Source organism: Heliangelus exortis, chromosome 16 (assembly GCF_036169615.1).
Source record: "Heliangelus exortis chromosome 16, bHelExo1.hap1, whole genome shotgun sequence".
Classification (NCBI taxonomy): domain Eukaryota; kingdom Metazoa; phylum Chordata; class Aves; order Apodiformes; family Trochilidae; genus Heliangelus; species Heliangelus exortis.
The window spans coordinates 16,158,219-16,179,839 of record NC_092437.1 but is presented as its reverse complement, the minus strand read 5'-3'; the positions used below and the strand labels follow the sequence as shown (position 1 = coordinate 16,179,839).

Below are 21,621 nucleotides of genomic sequence, written 5' to 3'. Positions count from 1 at the left end.
GCTTTGTCCAGGGCAGGAATGGAGGAGAGTGGCAGCATGTGTCTGTGGTGGAGGCACCAGGCATAGCTTTCCTCTGTGCTTCCATCCAATTTGCATGACAAAGGCCTGTCCTAGGCTGGAGTTGCGTCAGTTGGAGTGCATACCTCTCTCAAGAAATGTTGGGTTTCCCTTATGGCACTGGGCCTCCCAAAAGGAGTCTGGTGATGCTGCAGCATTGCAGCTGACAAGCTTTGTGCTGGTGGCTCCTGACAGCATCTTGCTGGAGGAGGATATTGGTCTCAAAGCTTCACAGCTGGGGCATTGCATGCTACTGCCTGTGCCTGAGCAGGCTGCTTGAAGAGGAAAGCCCATGAAAGGCCCCTAAGCCTCAGCCATTACAGTTTGTGCAGCTATCTAATAAACAATCAGTAGGTTTTTTGTCTTTGCACTCTTGGTGATGCTGCAGCAGCCACTTCCATGTGCCTTGTTCCCTGACAGTGATGCATTGGGCAGCCCCAGGCAGCTTGTGCTGAGACCTGGTCAGGTACTTGGGGCTGACAGCAGTGCTGCAGTCTCCTGTTGGGGTGCATCTCCTGTTAGGGTGCACAACCATGGTTGCAAACCTAGCTAGAAGATATCCAAATGTGCTCCTCTCTCCTCAGAGCAAGATACAGGAAGTGTTCAAAATGGAGGACTTTTTATTCAGATAACCCCTCTGGGCAGAGCCTTTCTTGCTAGTCTGGAAGTAGATGCTTCAGTGAGTCTTTGCTCAGATACCAAAATAAATTGGGGCTTGATTGATTGCCCTCAAGACTATTAATGCAAACTTAGAGCTAGGAAATGGACTTGTTCTGAGTCTTTGTGTCTCAGCATTGGTTCTTCGGCGTTTATCATGTTGACCTTCACTTTGAGGTTGATCCTGCCTTGATAGGTAGGACCTACCAATGTATTTTGTGAGAAGGATTTAAAACGAAAGTTCTGGTTGGTCCCTGATAATATGTCTTTAGCTGAAGTACTCAGGTTATTTACTGCATATGTCTCCTTCCTGATCCAGACCCATCTTGGCTGGCTGCTTGGCGTGGACCACCCAGATCTTTCTGGGAAGCAGCTGTGTAGCTGTAACAGCCTAGGTTGTATACATCTGGTAGTGGATTTCTAAAAAACAAAAATTAAAAAAAATCAGTCCCTTAGAGGTGCTGTGTGGCATGGGGAGAGCCACCAGCTCAGGTGGGTCAGGAGGGTGGATGACAGTAGCAACAACCTAACTGAGTATCTCGAGCGATTTTCCTCCTACTTGTTTTAAATGCTTCAAAGTCAAATCTCAAACTTAGGGGGTTTCTTCTCCCTAATTAAATTAACGGGCCATATGGTGTTTACTGTGAGCGCCTGCAGTATGGAAGGAGCTACCTCCTGGATCACTTTTTTTTTTTTTTTTCTTTGTTTTCAAAAGAAGCTGGTTTACCTGATGTTACTGCTCTGAAATGTTCTTTCCAGCAGCGGGTGCAAGGGGTTATTTCAGCCACCTTGCTGCTGCTGGTGTCACCTTCTGATCCTGGGGAGGAGCTCTATCACCACCTTTTCTGTTTTTGTAGCCTTCTGTGGCTTCTCCTGGCCTTTCTAATGTAATTTTGCTGCTTAGTGGGAGTGTGGACAGATCAGGGGGTTATGCTTTTTCACATCCAGGCAATGAGTTGCTCATGGAGCTGAGAAGTACAGAAGACAGCTCCGGGGGGGGGGGGGAGTTCAGGGGTGCTATTTTTATCAACTAATTTTTTGTCTCAGCAGTGTGTGAAACGAAGTTTTGTAGAGTTTTATTCTTTATTAATGGGCTGTTTTGAAAAACAGCATTACTTTGCATGTGCTGCTTTTATCTTGTCATGACATCTGGAGAAGGAAATGAAGACTTTGAGGAAGAAAACTGTTGGTTTGTTAGCAAATTTTTTCACTTAAATGAACAGGAAAGTAGACTAAGGATTTCTATACCTGTAGGAGAAATGAAAGCACGAAAAAGTCTCAGATATTGTTGTTTTCAGCTACTCAGACTCATTTAGTAGGAGTTTTCTGGTAAGCATAATTGGTGTGAGTGGATTTTGCTGCTGGCTCATTCTGCATCTCTCCAGTGGTGCATGTTAACCTTTCTCTGCAATCTTAACTCGTTGACACATGCTTTCTCTAAGTGCTTGGTGTTAAAAGCTGGATAACCCTTCATCTTCGGCCAGGCTCAGTATGTTCTGGGGTATCTGAGCTCCCAGAAACAGAGAGATTTGGGTGTGCTGAACCCCCGTGCTACATTAGCATATTCCCTGTAACGTATGCTCAAAGGGTGTTTCTTTGCAGAGAAGCCTAAAGATAGCGTCGTGAAGTTCTGTGTTGTCAACCAGGGACACTTGATCTAAGAAACATTTGATACACAGACAAGGTTTGCAAGTGCCATCTGGATCCTGGGAGATGAGCTGGGTTGTCTGTGTTTTGCATACACTCACTGGGGGAAAAAAAAATACGTGCAGGCAGATCAATTCTTCAGGATCACCTGAACAGAACCATTGAGTCATTTTGAATGTCCTTAGTGACATGGGACACCAGTGTAATCCCATAGTGCTGGGCAGCATGTGCCAGTGCATCTACTTAGGGTGCTGGAAATAATTCTGCACCTGAGTGGTACATTTATTGAAACCTAGGTAGAATCAATTCAAATTATCTGGGGCCACTAATATTTTAATCTATTATCAGGCATCACTGCAAGGCAGAGATTGCAAATGATGCAAAGCTCTGCAGAAATGGGTAGATTTTCAAGGAGGTGGGGATGCAGGTTATGCAGATGTCTTCATCTGGCTTCAGATCTGTGTGGTGGGGGGTCTGCCTCACAAATAATCCAGCCCTAAGAGAGGAAACCTGGAGAGCACAGACATCACACACAGCCCTGGGGTGAACAGCAGACTCGCTGCCCACATCCTCCCAGGGATATGTAGGTTATAAAATGTATTTTACTTCAGAGCCCATTTCTTGACTTCCCAGTTATCCTCTCATATGCAAATGTAATTTGCCTAATGGACTGATAAATGTAATTGAAAGGCAGCCTGCACTTACATGATAGTGAAAAGTCTCACCTGTGCCCAAACACAGATGGGTCTCTGCCTTGCTGCTGCATCATTAGAGGAAATTTATAGGCCCTGTGTCACAGACTTTGCTGTGACCATGGGAGGAAGAGAGCAGGTTAAAACAAACCCAGGTGTTTGCTGGGTTTGTTTGTTAGCAGGGTGGGCTCTGTGTTTCCTGGTCTTACAGTTTTGGGGGTTGTGCCTCTTGGTTAACATAGTCTTTGGTAGTGGTGAGCAGGCTAAGGCAGGTTACTAGTAAACAGTTTAGGATAGCCCTAAGAATGATGAGTTGGAGAGTCTTTGCTGTGATGCTTTGAAAGCAAGAGCATCAGCAGCTGAGCCGGCACCTTCACCTTGTGGTCCCTGTGCATCACTGAATCATCACATCATCCACTGAAAATCTCCTTTTCTGCTGTTTGAGAGAGGAAGGAGGCACAGCAGAGACAGTTACTGCTGGTCATCCAACTCTGCTGGGGTCATTCCCTGAAGAGACCAAGAAGTAGTCAGCTGTAATGGCAGTCCTGTCCTCTCCATCTGCCCCTGGCTGGGCTCTGGAGGAGCTGCTGGCTGGTGGTACTCCAGCACCATACAAGTCACCCACTCCTAAAGGAGTGTAGGTGCCCATCCACATACTCTTGAACACCTCTCCAACCCATCCCTACGTGTGTTGCTCCTCTGCTTCCTGCTTCATGAGATGCTGGTAAGCTTTCCATGTGCTGGTTTGGTTTGGGGTGAGGGGAAAGAGCAATTTTTGTAGTGATGTGAGAAGTGTTTTTAAGAGGCAGAACTGTCATCTTGGCAGGGCTTCTGTGTGTGTTATTAATCAGGAATATTAGCTGGGCAGTAGTTAATGTACTTAGCACCCCAGTGAATGAGGTGTGCTCCCAAGACAGCCAGTGTGAGTTCTGGCATGATTAGTGGGGCTTGACTAGCTCAGGTACATTGCCGGGGTGGCAAGATGGGAGTTGGTGTGTGCAGCACTGCTGGCATCAGCAAAGCCATGGTGGGCTTTAGGGCTGAGGGACAGTTGTGGTCCTCCATTTGGACTTTGGCATTTGTAGCAAGTTGTAAATAATGGGGGGTGAAAAAATACATCCCGAGTCTTTTCTAAGTTCTTTCTTGATTTCCTGGACATCTTGCCCTGTTTTGGATAAAGTTTGGTGCAACTAGCCCTAGAGGTGGCTGGTGGTGGGTGACCTCCTGCTCTTCAGCCTTCATCCAGAGAAGGAAGACTCCCTGTTGGACTCTGCTTTATTTCTGGAAAAGGGGGCAAACAATATAACTTCAGGGGCTCAAGGGACATTGTCCTTCCTTGGTTGCTTCATTGTGGGTAGAACTTGGATGGGGGTTTGCTTTGGGATGGGCTTAGTTTTGTGAAGATGACTGTTTCTCCTTAGCTATGAGCTTGTGGACCTGCTGCATTCTTCAAGTGGTCAGGACTTGTACCTGTTGTGCAACAAACAGGTTGGTTTTTCTAGTTTAATTCAGGATTTGGGTAATAGCTTTGAGTGTCCTTGATATTTATTTGTGCCTCTCTCTGATCTACTTGTTTTTTATGGATTAAATGTGTTCTGTCTTGAGATCATCTCCCATCTGAAAGCAAAGTCCTTGCTTTATTTCAGTGGTGTTATTTGCTAGTTGTTGGCAGTGGTGCTTGGGCTGCTGGTTCTGGTACTTTTGAGTCTGTCTTGTATGCATGGACTTGTTTATCCCAGTTCCTGTATTATTTAGTTTGAGTATTTGCTATCTCACTGGATACCCTTACCACTTGGGCACCAGATCTGGTGCTCATTAGAGGACCATGAGCTTCAGTTCCTCAAACACTCAGTGGTGTTCACGATGCTATTAGAAATCCAGATTTGCTCAGTCCTGGCTGGTTTTGGAGGTCAGTGGTGTTTTTTTAGGTTAATTTATAGTGGTGGGAACCAAATCATCAAGCAGGGCTTGCAAGATGGAAGACTGAGAGAGGGATATATTCTTAAATCTTTGTTTTAAAGCTTCTGACTTAAACCTCCTCCTGTATATCTTTAGTAACCAGATTTAAAGCTCTTAAATCTACAATTACTGGACAGTTTTAAGGGGAATTTGTGATGGTTTTGAATCCATCCTCTTAGTTTAAATGAGACTCTTTCCCCTCAGATGATTTTCAAGCTGTTCCTGTTTTGCCTAGGAACTGGATGACTCTGCCCTATGTAGGCTCTGTTTCTGCAAGCTCTGTCTGTACTTGCCTCTCCAATCAGGCTGAGTAGTGCAGGTCTGAGAACTTGTGCCCATGTTTGTTGTGCCCAGCAAGGCAGCTTTGCTGTGGAGGTGCAATCTAATCTCAGGGATGCTCAGGTAAAAAGACAAGGGGGGCAGGGGCTGTCTCTCCCCAAGGAGGCTTGTTTGCCCCTCCTGCTGCTGTGTTTGAAGCATTTCTGGGTTCTCTTGAGGTTCTCAGCAGCTTTCTGCCAGCCCAGGCCATGCCATTGCAGGATGCTGCTGAAACAGCAGAGCTCACACCAGCATCATCCACTGAAGGGTTTGCTCATGGTGTCTCATGATCCCCCTCCTGGTTCATGTGGGCTCTGAAGGGCAGCAGAAAACATGCAGTTTTGATCCCAAAGGCTTCATGATTATGATGTCCTTGGGAGTTCCCCCATGGTGGGCTGGAGAGTAGGAGAGTGTTGAGGTGACAGCACTTAGCTACTTGGAATCAGGGCTTAAAAATGCACCAGGACTTGAAATGGGCCTTGTTGGATGTGATGCTTTTCTCAGAGGAAACCCTCTAAATGATGACTTGGGAACAGGGTGTGAGCAAAGAGGGAACCCATCAGTGGGAAGCCTTGGGGCCAAGGGGCTCACTGCCCTTACCAGAAACAGCATCTCTCTCAGTGCCTCTCACAGAACTGGCTGGAAAGCTGCCTCCTCTTCTTCAACTTTATTTTTCCTGCGGAAACTGAGAGCTGGGATATAAACCACCAGGCAGTGAGACCATCACTACTTTAAATTTTTCCCAGCTTCCAGGAACGAGCCAGATTCACAGTGTGATAGCTGCAGGACCCTGCAAAAATCCACTGCCAAGGGGTTTGGGCTGGAAACTTGGGAAGCCATGGGAATGCCAGACCCACAGAACTCACCTGGGCTCTTAGCAGTGGCCACTGCAGTGCTGGGGCTGTGGCCTCACTGGGCATGTGGCTCTGTGGTTCTTGGGCACAGCCCATTGAGCAGGAAAGTGCAGCAGAATCTCAGCATCGCTGCAGCTGCTGCTGGAATGATTCCCCTTTTCTGAACAGTTTGGTTACAGAATAGAGCGGGGCAGCTGAGGAGGTGTGGGGTCCCAGACTTGCAAATGGAGTTCATTGAGCAGTGGCAAGATGAATTTGTGGCTTAAATTCCTTCTGTCCAGGTCTTGCTGATGCTCCATCAGTAAGGTTGAGCTGAGGCTGGACCTGCTTGGACACATCTAATTGCAGCATCCATACTCTTGTGCAGGTGATGCTGCAGGGAAGCTGCACAGCAGCCAAACCTTCTGGGAATACTTTGCGTGGGTGAGACAACCCTACAGCCTTCCTGAGGCTTCTCCAAACCCCTGCAACCAGAGAAGCCCAGTGAGGGCTGCAGTGGTGGTGGTGGCTCCATGGGGTGCTTTGTGGTGGCCAGGGTTCCCCCAGGTGCAGCAGGGTCATTCCTAGAAGGCTCCTCCAGCATCTCTGCTGCTCTGCAGCCTCTTTAAATCAGTGGATACATTTCTTTTGACCATTGTCAGCTGTGGAGAACCCTTCAGAGCTAGCAAGTTATAAGGGGATGCCGATTAAACCTTGCTCCCTGGGATCTGCCACCATTTCTCTCATGCTGCTGGGATGGAGAGGAAGGTAACAAAATGGAGCTTGATGCAGACATGTTTCATCTAGAGAGCAGAAAGGTGGACCTTCTTGTTAAACGGCCAGCATCCAAGTTTTAAAAGGACTTAAGAGTGCTAGATAAAATCACATCCTAAAGGCTGCCTCAAAGCCTCTGTTAAGGTAGAAAACACTTTCAAAAGTTAGAGTTTGTTTTGCTATGGTTCCTCCTTCTTGGATCTCCCAGAATTTTACAGGTACAAGAATTGCAGCTTTATTTATTTACTAGGTGGTGTATAGCCTAAGGAAGAAGAAGAAAAAAAAATGATTTCCACTCCTAAAATTAAACAGTGTGTGTTTGTGCTTCTGTCTAACACATGGGCTTTTTGGTGATGATACTTCCTTTATACCTCAGCAGAGTTCAGCACAACTTGGGGTTAAAAGCAGTGCTTGCAAAAAGCATACATTTTTAAAGGCAGTTGCATCAGTTCTGAGGCTTTTTCTTTTCAGCACTTCAGTCCTGTTTCAGAATCAGCTGCATTTAATGTTGCTGTTACCCTGTACAACAGGCTGGTCCTCTTCCAGGGAAGGCTTATGCCAGAAAAAGCTGGTGGCTATGGAATAGACATCCAGAACTGGGCCGTTAATTAGAGATAAGATTTTATGACTTGCTGTAATGGGTACAGCTACAATCACAAAGTGCTGCTGAGGAACTGTCCTGGTCTGAGCCAGGACAGAACGGATTTTCTATGTAGCATTTTACCTTTCAGTTAAGTCTCTGCTAAGTCACTGATTTTTTGGGGCTGTGGAGGAAAGTTGCAGTGTGCCCATGCTGGGCATGGAGCAGTGGCAGAGCTGGTGGCTTTGGCACTGAGGTGCAGAGGAGGGCTGGTACATCTGGCACACCTTGCATGCACAGCTGGCTTGCTGTGCTGCTGAGCCATGGCAGAAAGGAGCAGTGCTGTCTGACACTTGGGTTTGGGCAGCATCACACATGGGTGAGTGGCTGGTGAGGACAGAACACCTGCCTGCCTTCCTCACCCTGCACTGCAGCAGAGGTTGAAGAATACCAGTAATAGGAGTTGACTTCTGGTGCTATTGCTGGGCTAGTGTGTCCTTCAGCTCCGAGTTTTCTACGTGCTGAGCCACTTCTTCCTCTCAGGAGTAGACTTGGTGCTTGTTCTATGGACTCCAGAGGGGCAAATCACCCCATGCATGGCCTTTATGCTCTGTGCAGAGAGCAATCATAGATCTTTTTGGGGGTAAGCCTTTAAAACCAACCTTTAAAATTCCTTTTCGTATCTACAAAGTAGCTGAGATGGTAAAAGTGCTGTATATCCTTCATCTAAGCATGGCTAACATAATTCTTCCTTTTGCTGTACATAGCATTCACTCTAAGTGAAACTGGGGCTTTTTTTTTTCCTGACATGACATTTCTCTGTAGGTAGAAGCCCTACAAAATAACCATATGAAAAGAAAAACAAAGCTGTGATACCAAGCTGTTGCTCCTAGTCTCTCTGTACAAGATACGTCTCTTGTATGTGTTGTGTCCAGGCTCCACTGGACTCGGGAGCTGTTAATCTTGCCCATGGCAAATGAGAGACAGATGTTCCCATCTGGAAAATTTGCTCTCACCGCCTTCATTTCACTTGGAGTCAGAGGATTTGGAGAGCAATGCAGTAGGCTGAGACTTTTAAGAACTCATTTTTCCATGATTGTGGTAATTGCCTGGCTGATAACTGCTTTCATTTTTCATTCAGAGTGCTTTAGCTTACTAAGTAAATAGTGTGGAGGAGTAAATATTTCTTAATATTGTAATATGAGGGGGTGATTTAAGATAATTATTATTATTTTTAAAAAAGTTTTGACTCTTTAACTTTAAATGGAAATAATGAAAAACTACCAAAATACTTCAACAGTAGCTAATCCAATGGATCAGGGAGCATCTCTGGCTTTGCTAGAATGCAGCTGCACTGCCAGGGTTCCAGGTTATAAAGCCAAAGAGGTCTGAGCAAAGAGAGGGGTGGTTATGGGGGGAGGAGCACTCCCCCCGATCTCCAGAGCATTTCCCATCCTAAAACTGAGATGCTGTCTGCTCTGTACGATTTGGTTTCCAGGATTATATTCTTCTGGGATAAATTCCAGGAGGATATTCCTCCTGTTGGGGTGGTTGTCTGTGATGGTGAATGAGGATGGGGAGGGTTCCCATGGCAGGCTCTGCATGGGTGCTCACTGCATCCTTTTGAGACAGCCAAGGAGCAAAAGCATTTGGCAGGGATGTCAGGAGAGGAACTTGGGTCCCTGAAACTTACCTTCATGGGCAGTAGCAGTGTGGGAAGGGAATTGCTATGCAGTGTTGGTAAAAACAGCAGCAGCTCTCAGGTGGCTGCTGCATGTGTGTAAATGTTTTTTAGGGCAGCCTTTAAAGTCTGAGTAGCTATTGCCTCACTCCTTCATGGGAAAGAGAACAGGAGGATGGAGGGTACCACAAAGTGCTTTGTGTCCTTGTAGGAGCAACTGGAGTTTGAGGCCCTGTTGAATAACACCCCCTGGGGCTGTTGGATGCAGGCTTTTGTAGGATGGGTCCTGCAGCCATGGGTTTGCACTGCTGGCCCTAGGATGAGTTTGTGGACCAAGAGGGAACCAGAGTTGAGGAGGTGGGGGTGCCATGCAGGATGGGTCTGATGCAGCTGAGGCAAGAGAAGAGCTGGTGTTGGGTGGGAGCACAGCAGAAATGAATTGCTGTAAAGTCCAGCCATGCTGCCAATGCATCAGGTACACTAATAGGGTTCTATAAAATCACTGAAGGGCAGGACAGATAAAGATCTGCAGTCTGCCTTCAGGAATAAATTATTAATTTTATTTCCCTTATTAACTGCTTTCTGGACTGGTTACAAGTGATAACATACTTTGCTCTTTCAAGTTCTTCTATCTGAGTTTCACATTGAATTGAGATTTGAAGTGAAACAGCTGTGTGTGGGAGAGGAATAGATGGCAATGGAGATACATGCATTTATTTTTGATTTATAAAATGCCTGTCCCAGGCTCAGCAGCTCCCTCCTGTGTGATACGAGGCTCTCCTGCGAGGTGCTGAGTCCACTCCCACAGCATCTTCAGCTCAGGAGCCTTGAGGTGCTATAAAACTGAGCTATATGGGATAAAAATAGGCTGATCACATTTAGTGGAGGAAGTATCTGTACAGGGACACCAGTTACCCACTGCAGCAGATGCTGTAGTATCATATTAGCCAATTCTGTGCATGGCTGTGGAGGAAAGCTGAAGGAGGACCTCAGCATTTGCTGCTGTCCTGTTTGTGACATGCTTGTGTCTCCCCATTCTGGTTGTAAATTACCATTTATTGACTCAAACTGAGGGAGAGCTCTGGAAACCACCCTACTTGCAAATAAATGTCAATATTTGTATAGAAATTTAATCTTGACTACAAACATCTCCCTCTACACCAAACTGGACTCAGTTGTTCTTTTTCCCCTGATGCTGCTGTGTTGGCTGCCTTGTTTCTGATGCTTATCTGCCCACTTCATTGCTTTTTGATGCAGTGATGCTGGAAGAAGATAATATATTGTCTCTTTCCTTGGTGATGTGATTTCAGTTTGGGCTTAGGGGAAGCTGGAAGCAGGTCATGAACGAATTGCAGTGGAGTAGCAGTAAACAGCATCTTCTGGAAGTCTGAGTTACTCTTGCTTTGCATGTTGATAAGCTCTCATCTGCATGCCTTGGAGAACAGCAAAGGTGCTCTACAGATGGCTCAGAGCCATCAAGGGGAGGGAGAGGCAACCTTAGAGTGGAGGAAAGATGTTAATAAAATTTAAATGTAATTCTTCCAATTTCTCAGTTCCTAAATGTGAAAAATATTAGCTTGGTGGAGACTGAAAACAGATGGTGAGCAGTTGGAGCAGATAAGCATGTTATTCAAAATAAACATTCTCCAAAGCTGGGGAGGTGGCGAACCATATTTCATTTCACCCTATTTACATTATCAGGTCAGGTTACACTGATGCTGCCTCTCGTTTGCATTCAGACTGTCACCAGGGAACCCTGCGACGTCAGCCAACTGCAGAGGGGCCTTTTCATCAGGATGGGTTTGGGCTCCCTTCCCTGGCTTTTTCTTGAGTTATCTTAAAGCTGCTCTCCTGGGCAGGAGGCAGGGACCCAGCAGCCACTGGGGAGGGCACTGACATGTGCCTCTCCTTTGCTTTCCTCTTTCAGATGTTCTCTATCTGTTCAGACAAGCTTTGCATTGCTTTATTTTAAACCAGAGGCTCTGACCCATGTAAATGGAGGGGAAACAAACCCTGGGTACAAAGGCTGTTTCTAGGAAGCATTCATCTTGCTGACTTGTAATTGATTTCTATAGATGGAGTGGTCACCTGGGGTGGTAGGGCCAGTGGAAAGAGAGGTGCATCTGGAGTGTGGCTTTATCTCCCTTGTTCTGATGAGTGTTTGGGGATGGGATGCATCACCTTTAGAGGTGTCCATCTGTCCAACTGGCTTCAGAATGAGCCTGCCCAGTGAGCTTGGACCTGGCATCTGGATGACCAAAGGATTTCTCCTGCCAGATTTAACCTTTGATCCTCTTAGTGGGATGGTTCTCCAGTCCCTTGCCCTCAAGAGGCAGTATGAAGTTTTGGCTCTGAACTTCTTGAGGTGAGGACAGCTCTTTAGATTATGAGCGTATTCTGCCTATTCTAGATGAAAGCCAAGAACATCTGCTCTAATCCCACCCCTTCTTTCTGTCTGAATCCACTATGTGCTTCCACAAGGGCAAACCCTTGTGCACAGTCTTTTGTCCAAAAGGCATCAACTAAATCCAAAATTTGTTAATTTATAGACTTGGCTTCTAACCACCTAGAGGGCAAAGCCTTGTTAACAAGGTCTGATTTTTGAGCCTGCTTTCTTCATCCTACAAACTGCACATGGGAGAAGCAAATCCTCACCTGTGTGTCCTGCAGGGGGGTTTAATGTGTCCTGTCTCAGGTTTAATGTGTTTTTCTCTTATTTCTTCCAACAAGTTTTGTGTTTTGGCTCAAATTGAAACATGATCTGTATTCTGGCAAACAGATTGATGAGAAGCAGTTCAGACTCAGTGTATCTTATTTATAAATGAGTGAACCTAGGAGAATCCTACGCGTGCATCAAAAATGGTACCAATGTTCATGGTGTGTGTGCCTCCTGAATATCCAGCCACTGACTGAAATCCATTTCCCATCAGGAAAGAGAAGGAAAGACTTTTCTGTATTGAGCTGACAGCAGGGTTCAGGAGCCTGCATATACTCCATGTGCTCACTCATAGGGTTTGCTGGATGGTGTTAAGTTTTGCCCCTACGGATGCTGGGATGTAAATTCATATAAAACATCCACATTTCCTGCACCATAGCAGTTGCTCCTTCTCTCTTCCCTTGCCCTCACAAAGCTCACAGCTCTGCTGCCACAGGTAGGTCAAGGCTCTCTCTTTAGCATTATTCTGCAGAGCACCTCCAGCCTCCAGTACTTCATAGAATCATAGAATCATAGAATAGGCTGGGTTGGAAGGGACCTCAGAGATCATCGAGTCCAACCCTTGAACAACTACCGCCACAGTCACTAGACTATGGCACTTCATAGCTCCCATCACCTTTTTGAAAAGCTACCATGTGTATAGGAGACGTGGCCTGGGAGTCATGGCCCAGCAAGGATGTGAGACAGGTTCACAATCTGCTTTTTGTTAGCAAATCTAAACCTCCCATCCTGCTATCATTCTGCTGTCTGTTGGAACTGTATTTTGAACTTTGAGAAGAGGATGTGGAGGTGACTGCTTGTGTCTGGATACCGCCCAGGGTTATTTGGGCCTTTCTTCTCCCATTCCTTATCTTGCTTTTGAGGGAAGGTAACATTCCATTTTACTCCTGCAGTGTTTTTATTTCTTTTTCATCACTTAGTTTATTCTCTAATTGCCAGAGGCATTTAAGGATTAATTGAAATTCCAGTGGACTTGTCACTATTTTTATTCTTCTGCCTTTTCTCAGACCCACAGGCACAAAGAGATTAATAAAGTGGCTCCTTCATACAGTATACAATGTGAGTAAATGCTAGCTATTCTTCAGAGGTTACCAGTCACAGCAACACTCTCTTTGTACTAAACACTTCTTTAAAGAAAATAGAAAAGACGCCTCAAGTGGGTGTTGAAAATGCCCCCTCTAACACGTGCTGCTATGTTGGAGAGCTGGAACCAAAGTCTGCCAGGACCTCAGGAGCTGGACTTCTCCATGGATCAGTGGAGACTCCAGGTTTTCTCCTAGCATGCTGGCCTCTTGTCTCATTTAGCTCTTCCTCTTCTCCAGAAAGGAAAATCATCAGCTGCACTTCATCTTGACATATGCTCCTTTTTAAATTTGTTATGCTCGGATGAGAACTGGAGCAGCCAAGGAAACACGGTGCAGGCCAAGGGCGTCAGATGGAACTGGGGCCTTTGCTGGAGGGCACAGGGATGAAGAGCTTCAGGTGTATTCAAAGCTCTGGGGCTTTCTAGTCTCTCGCACACCTGGGCTCCTTAAATGGGACATGTGAATCTAGGGCAGGCAGCACAAACTGCTCTGTGCCTACAGCTGTCCAGAGCCAGGCAGCAGCTCTGCAGCATCTGAGATCTGTAACTCCAGTTGCTGTGCAGTCTGGTCTTTGGGTTCCATCAGCTTTTGGAGAACATTAAATTCTTTCATCAAGCCAAGACCAAAATGGCATCTCCATGACTGGGTTTCATTTCCTCTGAGTGATTTGTCCATCCACATGGAACTCTGGCATTTTTGAGGCTGGGAAGGCAGCTCTCCCACCCAGCCACCTCTTTCCCTGGTTAACCTTTGTAGGTTGAGCACATTTCTCTGCAAAATTTTGACATTTGGCAGCTTGATAGCAAAAGTGTTGTGCAGTAAACACATTGAATGTGGGTCCTGCAGGCACCACCTGAAAAACAGCAATGCAGTATTTGGAAAAGTTTCTAAGTCCATGTTAGGTCTGGAAGGAGGAGTTTATGAAGGAAAGCAACCCATTGTTTCCTGTTGGGGCAGGTGTCCTGCTCTGACACTTGGAACACTCCATCATTTACAAGAATTATCCTTCCTAGAGCATAAAATATATCTATGTCATTCGACTCCTTAGCATGATTTCAGATGACTGACGTGGTGGAGTCACTTGCAGGTATTTTGAAGAGCATCTCAGCATCGTCTCTGTGTATCTGGAGGAAGCACCACAGCGTTGTTGTTGGTGAGCCAGTAGATATTTCTGAACAGTAAAATGTGGAAGAAAGACGTGGGGAAGGCTGTGTTTCTCCGGGAACCCCATCTCACAGGCTCATTTTTAAATCCAGATCAACTTGAGGCTGACTCAAATCCTTGTTGGCAGTCTGGTTTGCTCACATGATTCTCATTAAATGAATGTGTTCAGGCTAAAAATGAGGAGTTTTGGAAAGATGTTTTTGATCTGTTTTTATGGATGCCCCAGGTCATTAACAGGAAGCTTTTAAATTTAACAATCCTGTTTGCTTCTTGTCTGTAGGAATGAGCTTGATAAAGGTGGTGTTGGCTGCTTGTGGGCTTTGGTTTTGGTGTCTTCTACAGTAGCTAGTTTTATTTTGGGGTTATAAATTCCAAATAATTTCCAAATTAATTCCAAATATTTTTTTTTAAATTACCCCCGTGTTAAATTAGCCAAATGAATTCTTCTTTCTTAATATGCCCTAGGAGTGCTTCAGGAGGACAGAGGAGAAACCTTAAGAATTGGTTGCATGCTTTGTTTCTCTCCAGAGCATGGCAACTCTCAGGCTGTCCATACACTCCTGGGGAAGAGGGTTTCATAGGAAGAGGGTGAGGAAGATCAAATGAGGCTGAGGGGTGGGAACATGTTGGTATTTGGAGCTGTGGTAGGAAGGGGCTGGCTGCAGGCAGGGACAATTCAGTAGTTTCCTGTGCGTGTCCTGCAGCTGGGCAGGTGTAGGAAGGGAGCAGAGAGCTTTCAGAGAAGCACATGGACCACATCTCATGTTCCTCTCCCTGGACTATGTGCAGACAAGTCGTGGTGGTTGTGTAGGAGCTCAGGGTTTTGTGGTGATTCCTGTATGCTGAGCAAAGAGGTTCCCATCCCCTGATGGACATCAGGCAGCTGGTACCCAGTGGTGAGCAGGCAGAATTAGTGCTGTTTTCATTGAAAAAATCTGGGTCAACATTTTACTGTCTGAGTGTGTGAACTCAGACTTTTTGTGGTAGAAATCCCTCTAACTTAATGCACAAAACCTGCTCTCTCACTTTTCTACTGCATTTATTTTGAGTGGCAGGGAAAGCAGGAGTTCATCTCCTCCTGCTCGTCAATAAACTCACCTGCTAGAATAGGAACCTACGTTGGGAATCATGTTTCTACATCAGTACATTGTTATTAATTTGAAAGTCTTATTCGTGCATGGATGTGGCAGGGGGGAGTCTGCACATCAGTGTTCAATTGTGTGACAGTTGGACCAAATGTAAGCGAACAGTAGTTTTACAATTTTCTGTCAACAGTTATTAGATGTTAAAATTAATAGCAGTTTCCCACAGCTTTAGTGTCTTCCCCACCTTGTTGATGAAAGCAAAGCCTAGAAATTCTTTTTTTTTTTTTTAATGAAAAAAGACACCTTGTGTCTCCCTGCTATGGTAGTATTGTAGACACAAGTTTTATAGCCATTCCAGCCCAGGTTATTCCAGCTGCATTGAAAGGACAGGAAAACATGGGTTTTCTCTGCTCCCCCTTCCACAAATCATCCTGCAAACAGAAAAAAAAAACAAAAACACAACACAACAACAACAAAAAACACAACAAGCAAACAAACAGGCTTGTTTGGAATAACAAAATTGATTTGTTACCTTTCTGTCATCAGTGATGACTTATCCTAAAGAAGATAACTGAGCCAGTTCATGCCAGTGTCTGGTGGCAGAGCAGGGACTGGTGGCTCACAGGGCAGATTCCAGAAGCACAAAGGGCTCAGGTACCAGTTTTCATCTTCTCTGCTCTGCAAAGCAGAATTTTTGTTTTCAGGAGTTGGAAAGTGGCAGGTTTTGTCATATTTCAGTGCAAAACTTTGCCATCCATCCAGCGCTCTTCCGCTTTATGGGAATACGGTGTTTTGATTGCTTTGTCAGAACCTGAAAGCTGAATATCTTACAGCTGACAGATCCTTGTAAAAACTGGGAATGACAAACCAGATTGTGCTCTTATTTAATGAGATTAGAACAAGTGATTTAATACTGTTCTGCAGTGGCTTAAAGAGGCATTGGGACTGATCCTGGGTGGCACAGGGTCCCTGTGCATGGTTTGGTTTTGGCTGTGCCCACTTGCAGGGCTGCACTGAGAGCCCCAGTCACAACTCATTAGTGAGCTAATGGAAGGAGATGAGCAGGGAGCACCCGCTGAGGGTGTCCAGAGACATGAGCTCCAGAGCCACCTGCAGTGTGACGTGGAGAACCCCTGGGGTGGTGCTGGCTCCCATGGGAGCTGCACTTAGAGGTGCTCAGGCTTTGTCTGCTGAGCTGTCTGGATTTAAGAAACAAAAAAGAAACCCCAAAAACAACCCCCTGAAAAATATTCCAAAAGAACCTCAAGGCTGGTGCAAACACAGTTCCTCCTTTCCTTTCATTTGTCCCCCCTGCCCCCCAGGGATGCATTTTGAGGCTGATTTTATCCACTGGAGCCAGGAGCACAGCCATACCGTTTAGCTGAGCTGGGACATCCCACCAGAGCCACAGGAGGGACCCTCAGAGGCTGAAAAAGAAGCTGTGGTGTGAGCTGGCACTGTGTCAGACACAGACTGTCAGCAGGAGATAGGATGTGAAGAGCTGATGTTGGCTCATCCTTACATCCCTGTGACTGCACAGCTGCACCAAAGCTCCCTGCACACCAGGTGGGCACCCACCGAAAACCTGTGTGGGCTGTTGCATGGTTGCAGTTCCTCTGGAGAGTCCATCTCAGGTGCAGGCAGGGCTGCCTGTGTGCTGACAGGGGGAGGGGGCACTGAGCAGCTGGGACCAGCCCAGCCTGGGGTACAGGGGATGCAGGGTGGTTTCATTATGAGGTTTCTACTAAAAAAGGAAACGTGCAAAACTGGCCAGAGAGCTGCTTGTCAAAGTGGCTGCTTCAGAGTGCTTGTGCAGGGTGGGGAGCAAGACTGGAGGTGAAACCTCAGCCTCCCCCCATGCTGGTGAGGTGCCTGTGGACACATCTGGGCAATGTCAAGGGGATCTTCAGTTGGGGAAAAACAAAGCAGAGAGGCAGAAATACTTTTGAGGAAGCATTGAGGAGACTGGAATGGTGAACATGGGCATCTTGAGCCTGCCTGGAGCCTCTAGGGACACCTGCTCAAGGCCATACTCTGGGCCATGCAGAGCAGTGTGGGAGCCTTGCATGACCCCCTCCCTGCCTCTCATCTTCATCCTTGCAACTGTGCTTGGTGTGCTGGGTGGGGAAATGCCTTGCTGTGACTGTGACTAAGCATTACCTCCTTCTCTTTGTGCAGTTGCTGGTGAGAAGAGGGTGCCAGTGATGCCCGGATCGCCTGTGGAAGTGAAGATACAGTCCAGGTCCTCTCCTTCCAACATGCCACCACTGCCTCCCGTCAACCCTGGTGGCCCCCGGCCAGTGTCCTTCACCCCAACTGCACGTAAGACCCCAGTAATGCTGCTTTTCCCAGGGACCAGCCCTAGCTGGAGGAAAGGCTCTGCTAGTAAAAGCCACCAGGGATGTCTCAGCAATGTTCAGGACGAGTGTTAGCAGTGCTGCATGGCTCTGAGGAACAGGGGGCTGGGGCTTTCCTGCTCTTCTGCTCCATATGCAGGACATGTAGCAGGGGCTCTAATCCCTGCTTACACCCCTGCTGCTCCTACCTTGCTCCTGGTGCTGCCATGAGTCCCTCTTCATGCAGGTGCACCTTGATTTCTGCCATAAATTCCTTAAGAAACTGAAGTCTTCTATCAGGTCAGTTTCAAACAAGCCAAGAGCCAGGCTTTGCACTCAATCTTTTGGAGGAGTTTGTTCCTGCTCTGCTGTGCAAATAGCATTTCCGCAGCTGAGATTAGAAAGATGGGTTGTTTTTTTTGTTGTTTTTTTAATTTCCAAGCCTCGGAAATTCTTCGCTGTCCATCCAGAGCCTCTTTATCTTCTCTTTATCATCTTCCCTCTTCAGCCACAGTCCATCCTAGTCCAGCTCAGGTCACACAGTCTCGTACCCACTTCTAGCAGGGTGCTGCAGAGGTGACTCCATGGACAGGATGGATGTACAGCCTTTTCTTATAGCACAGGAAGACTTTTTTTTCTCCCTTATCCAACATTTAAGCCATTTAATAATATCCTTTAAAAATCATTGTTCAGGAATGAAGTTGCTTTACTTAGAACATTTACTTAGAACTTTACCTAACCCCAGCACAGGGCATGTGCATATTTTCCAGGCTCTCCTCACCTCTGTCCCCCAGTGCTGAGCATCTCCCTGGCTGGTTCTGCATGGCTGTGCTGTCCACAGTTGTGTCTGAGATACCTCACAGTTTCCACAGTCTGGCAGTGGATTTCAGAGCTGTGCAATCCAGCCCTTCTCACACTGCTGTGCTGTGTGCTGCTGGCAGCAGCACTAATCACCGGGTTATCCCGCCAGACACATTGTCCCCATCTTTATGTGCCAAGGGGATTTTAATGTCTCTCCTTTTGCTAAGGCAGAAAAGGACCATTAGCAAAGTGACAGAAATTAATTTTTCCAATGAGGTTGCTTGGCACGCTGCTAAGAGCTGATTGCAAATGACTTAATTGGCTCTTTCTGAGAGAGATGAGAGATGCAACCTGTGGTGAAGTTCACTCTCGCTTTTTGTATTTCTCACTTGTGCCAGAAGTTCTTGGTCAGAGTCAGGGAGTGTGTCCTGCCTTGGAAAGCCCATGGCTTGGGCATGTGAGGAGGAGCATGCTGGAGAAAGGCCATGCCTGCCTGTGCATCGCTAACAAGAGGGATGGAGAAACAGCAAAGTTATTGAGAACGTAAGGCAGAATTTACCAGTGCAGACCCTAGATGATGACCTTTATGTTCCTGGGAATTTAGTATCCTCCTCTCTCCACATTCAGTCATCCCACCACTCTCACTGCACCACCTTGCTTGCTCCAGCACTCAGTAGGAAGCAGAGGTACCAGCTGTGGTCTGTGGTGGAGCAGATCCTGGTGATGTGCAGGATCAGATAACTGCCAGCACCCTGCAGTAATGTGGGTTGCTAGGGAGTCGGGCAGGGTGAGCCAAAAAACAGAGAGCAGTTACAGGGTCTGGGTTTAACAGCAGCACTCAGCCAGCCCATTCCCCTGCCCTGGTGTCACATCAGCCCCCCAGCCCCAGTGGCTCACACAGTCCCTGCTCCTCCTGGGGTATGAATAAAGCTCATTGCTCTCCTTGGGCTTTCATTTAAAAGCAGAAGGGGAAGCGAAATCGAGAAGGGGTAAAGTGCCTGAGTGGAGGCTGCTGGCCAGGCTGGAGCTGGACAGGTCTGCTGCCTGACATGAGCTGCTCTGGGTGGCTTTCCCCCCTGTTTATAACACTTGTGAAATAAATGCTCTTTATGAGTAGCTGCCAGAAGCTTTGCCTTCCCCATCAATCTGTTTGCTAGCTCTCCATGGCAGCTAATACCTGCCATGTCTGCAGGATGTCTCTGGCTCTTTGCAGGTCTGGGGAAGCAGATGTGGGCAGGATTTTTGTCAGGCTGAATTGCTCTTTAACAAAAGCCATTCACTTGCTTTGCCTTTGCACCTCCCTGTCCTCTCAGTCCTGGTCTTTGCCTTTGTTTCATCTTTTCTCTAGCTACAGAAGGACATCTTTGTCATGCCCCCAAAGAGCCTGTTACCCCTTGGTTGGCAGGAACCACCCTTGGTGATCTCTTGAGCCTTATCTTTCCCTTCCATCTTAACTGACTCTGGTTAATCTTCTTGGGTTCCTTTCTATGCTCACCACAGCAGGTCCAGGTGTATGGAGCCTTTCCAGCCTCTGACCCTGGTGTGCCCCAGGATGGTTTAACTGTTCAAGTACCTCCTGCCTCCTCTGAAAAGCTTTCATGGGGTCACAAGGATTTGTTCTGATCGTTGCAAAGCTGCAGAGGAAATTTTGGCAGCTTTTGTTTGTTTGTTTGTTTCTGTTTTTGCAAGCTGTTGCTCCATCACAATCTTCCCCTGCCCTGTGTCCCTGTGTGGCAGGAGCAGCTCTGCTGGGTGGCTTCAGTGCTTCTCCTCTGAATGCTGTCATCTCAAAGAGTTTTATAGCTTCTGACCTTCTCTTCAACATTTGCATCCATGAGGAATTCAGGGCTGGGCCTTTAAGGCTTAACCCACTGCATCAGCTAAAATTATATTTATAATGATATACTTTTCACCTCTAAAATTCTGGGTTTTGTAGAGTTGGGGCCCCACGCACACAGCTGCTCTTCAGACAGGGCTTTGGATTGCACAACAGCGGTGTGAGGATGTCAACAATTTATTCTAATCCCTTGCCAAGTTCCCAAACTTCCAGCCCTTCAGTCTGTTTCGACATGCTCGCTGCTTGCTGGGAAAAACAACTCTGTTTGCAAAACTCCCTGTAGATCCCTGGGAGAGGTGGGTGGGTGGGTGCCACGGGGCAGGATGCTGCCAGCCCTCCTTGGACAAGGTGGAGGCACCTGAGCTGCTGTATCTGCTGTGGGACCTGGCAGTGGTGAAAACTAATGAGTTTTTGTAAATGATGGTGCTGGGAAGGATTGTTGGATTGTCTGGGGTAATTTTTGGCCTGATGCAAAGCAGAAATGCTGATGGGTAAATTTGTGCTGAGGGCTATAAACTTTGAGATAAAGCACATTTAAGTCTCAGACTGAGCATAACAATACAACTTGCTCTGCCCCAGCAGCAGCTTGATGCAGCCAGACCCCATGACCCCCTGGGGTTGCCTTGAAAGTGAATGGAGGTGCCTGCCCTGTTGGCTGGTGCTGGAAATGAAGCTCATTGAACAGAGGCTAGCAGAGGAGAGAAATGCTGGGGAAGTCAGTGTCTGTTGTGTAAATCACACCTGAGCCATCCCAGAAGTGAAAAATCCCACATAGGTGCCCGGGAGGTTCTCATAAGGCATCCCCATAAGCTCTGTGAAGGTGGAGGAGAAGGCAGGGCCCTTGATGGGGCCTTGAGCAACCTGGGTTGGTGGGAGGCGTCTCTGAACATGGCAGGGGCTTGGAACTGGATGATCTTTAAGGTCCCTTCCAACCCAAACTGTGGGTTTGGGTTGTGGATGGAGCCACTGTGATTCTGTGGCTCCATCTCTGGATGCCCTCTGGTTCTTGCTGTGTTTGCTGGCAGCAGTCAACCACCAGCAGCAGGTCCTTGGGTGGAAGATGGATCCTCTCAACCACCAGACCACAGGAGATGCTAAGAAACTGTTCTGTCTCCTGTTTGCAGTGCCCAACGGAATAAACCATTCCCCCCCGACTCTGAACGGGGCACCCTCCCCACCCCAGCGGTTCAGCAATGGCCCTTCCTCCTCCTCCTCCTCCTCGCTGACCAACCAGCAGCTCCCAGCCACCTGTGGGGCCCGGCAGCTCAGCAAGCTGAAGCGCTTCCTCACCACCCTGCAGCAGTTTGGCAATGACATCTCACCAGAGATCGGGGAGAAGGTCCGGACCCTGGTCCTGGCATTAGTGGTAAGCCCTGCACGTGTCCCCGGGGCTGCTGTG

General features: G+C 47.1%; 1 protein-coding gene across 7 annotated transcripts in view; it reads left to right on the top strand.

Moving 5' to 3' along the window:
• CBFA2T2 (CBFA2/RUNX1 partner transcriptional co-repressor 2) overlaps positions 1 to 21,621 on the top strand; it is a 69,227-nt gene that overhangs the window by 33,616 nt on the left and 13,990 nt on the right. For all 7 annotated transcript variants that reach the window (XM_071760208.1, XM_071760205.1, XM_071760203.1 and 4 more), the window contains 2 exons: positions 17,427 to 17,570; positions 21,347 to 21,588. In XM_071760208.1, coding sequence (XP_071616309.1) covers positions 17,453 to 17,570; positions 21,347 to 21,588 — 360 coding nt within the window. In that variant the 5' untranslated portion in view covers positions 17,427 to 17,452. The remainder of the gene's footprint in view (positions 1 to 17,426; positions 17,571 to 21,346; positions 21,589 to 21,621) is intronic.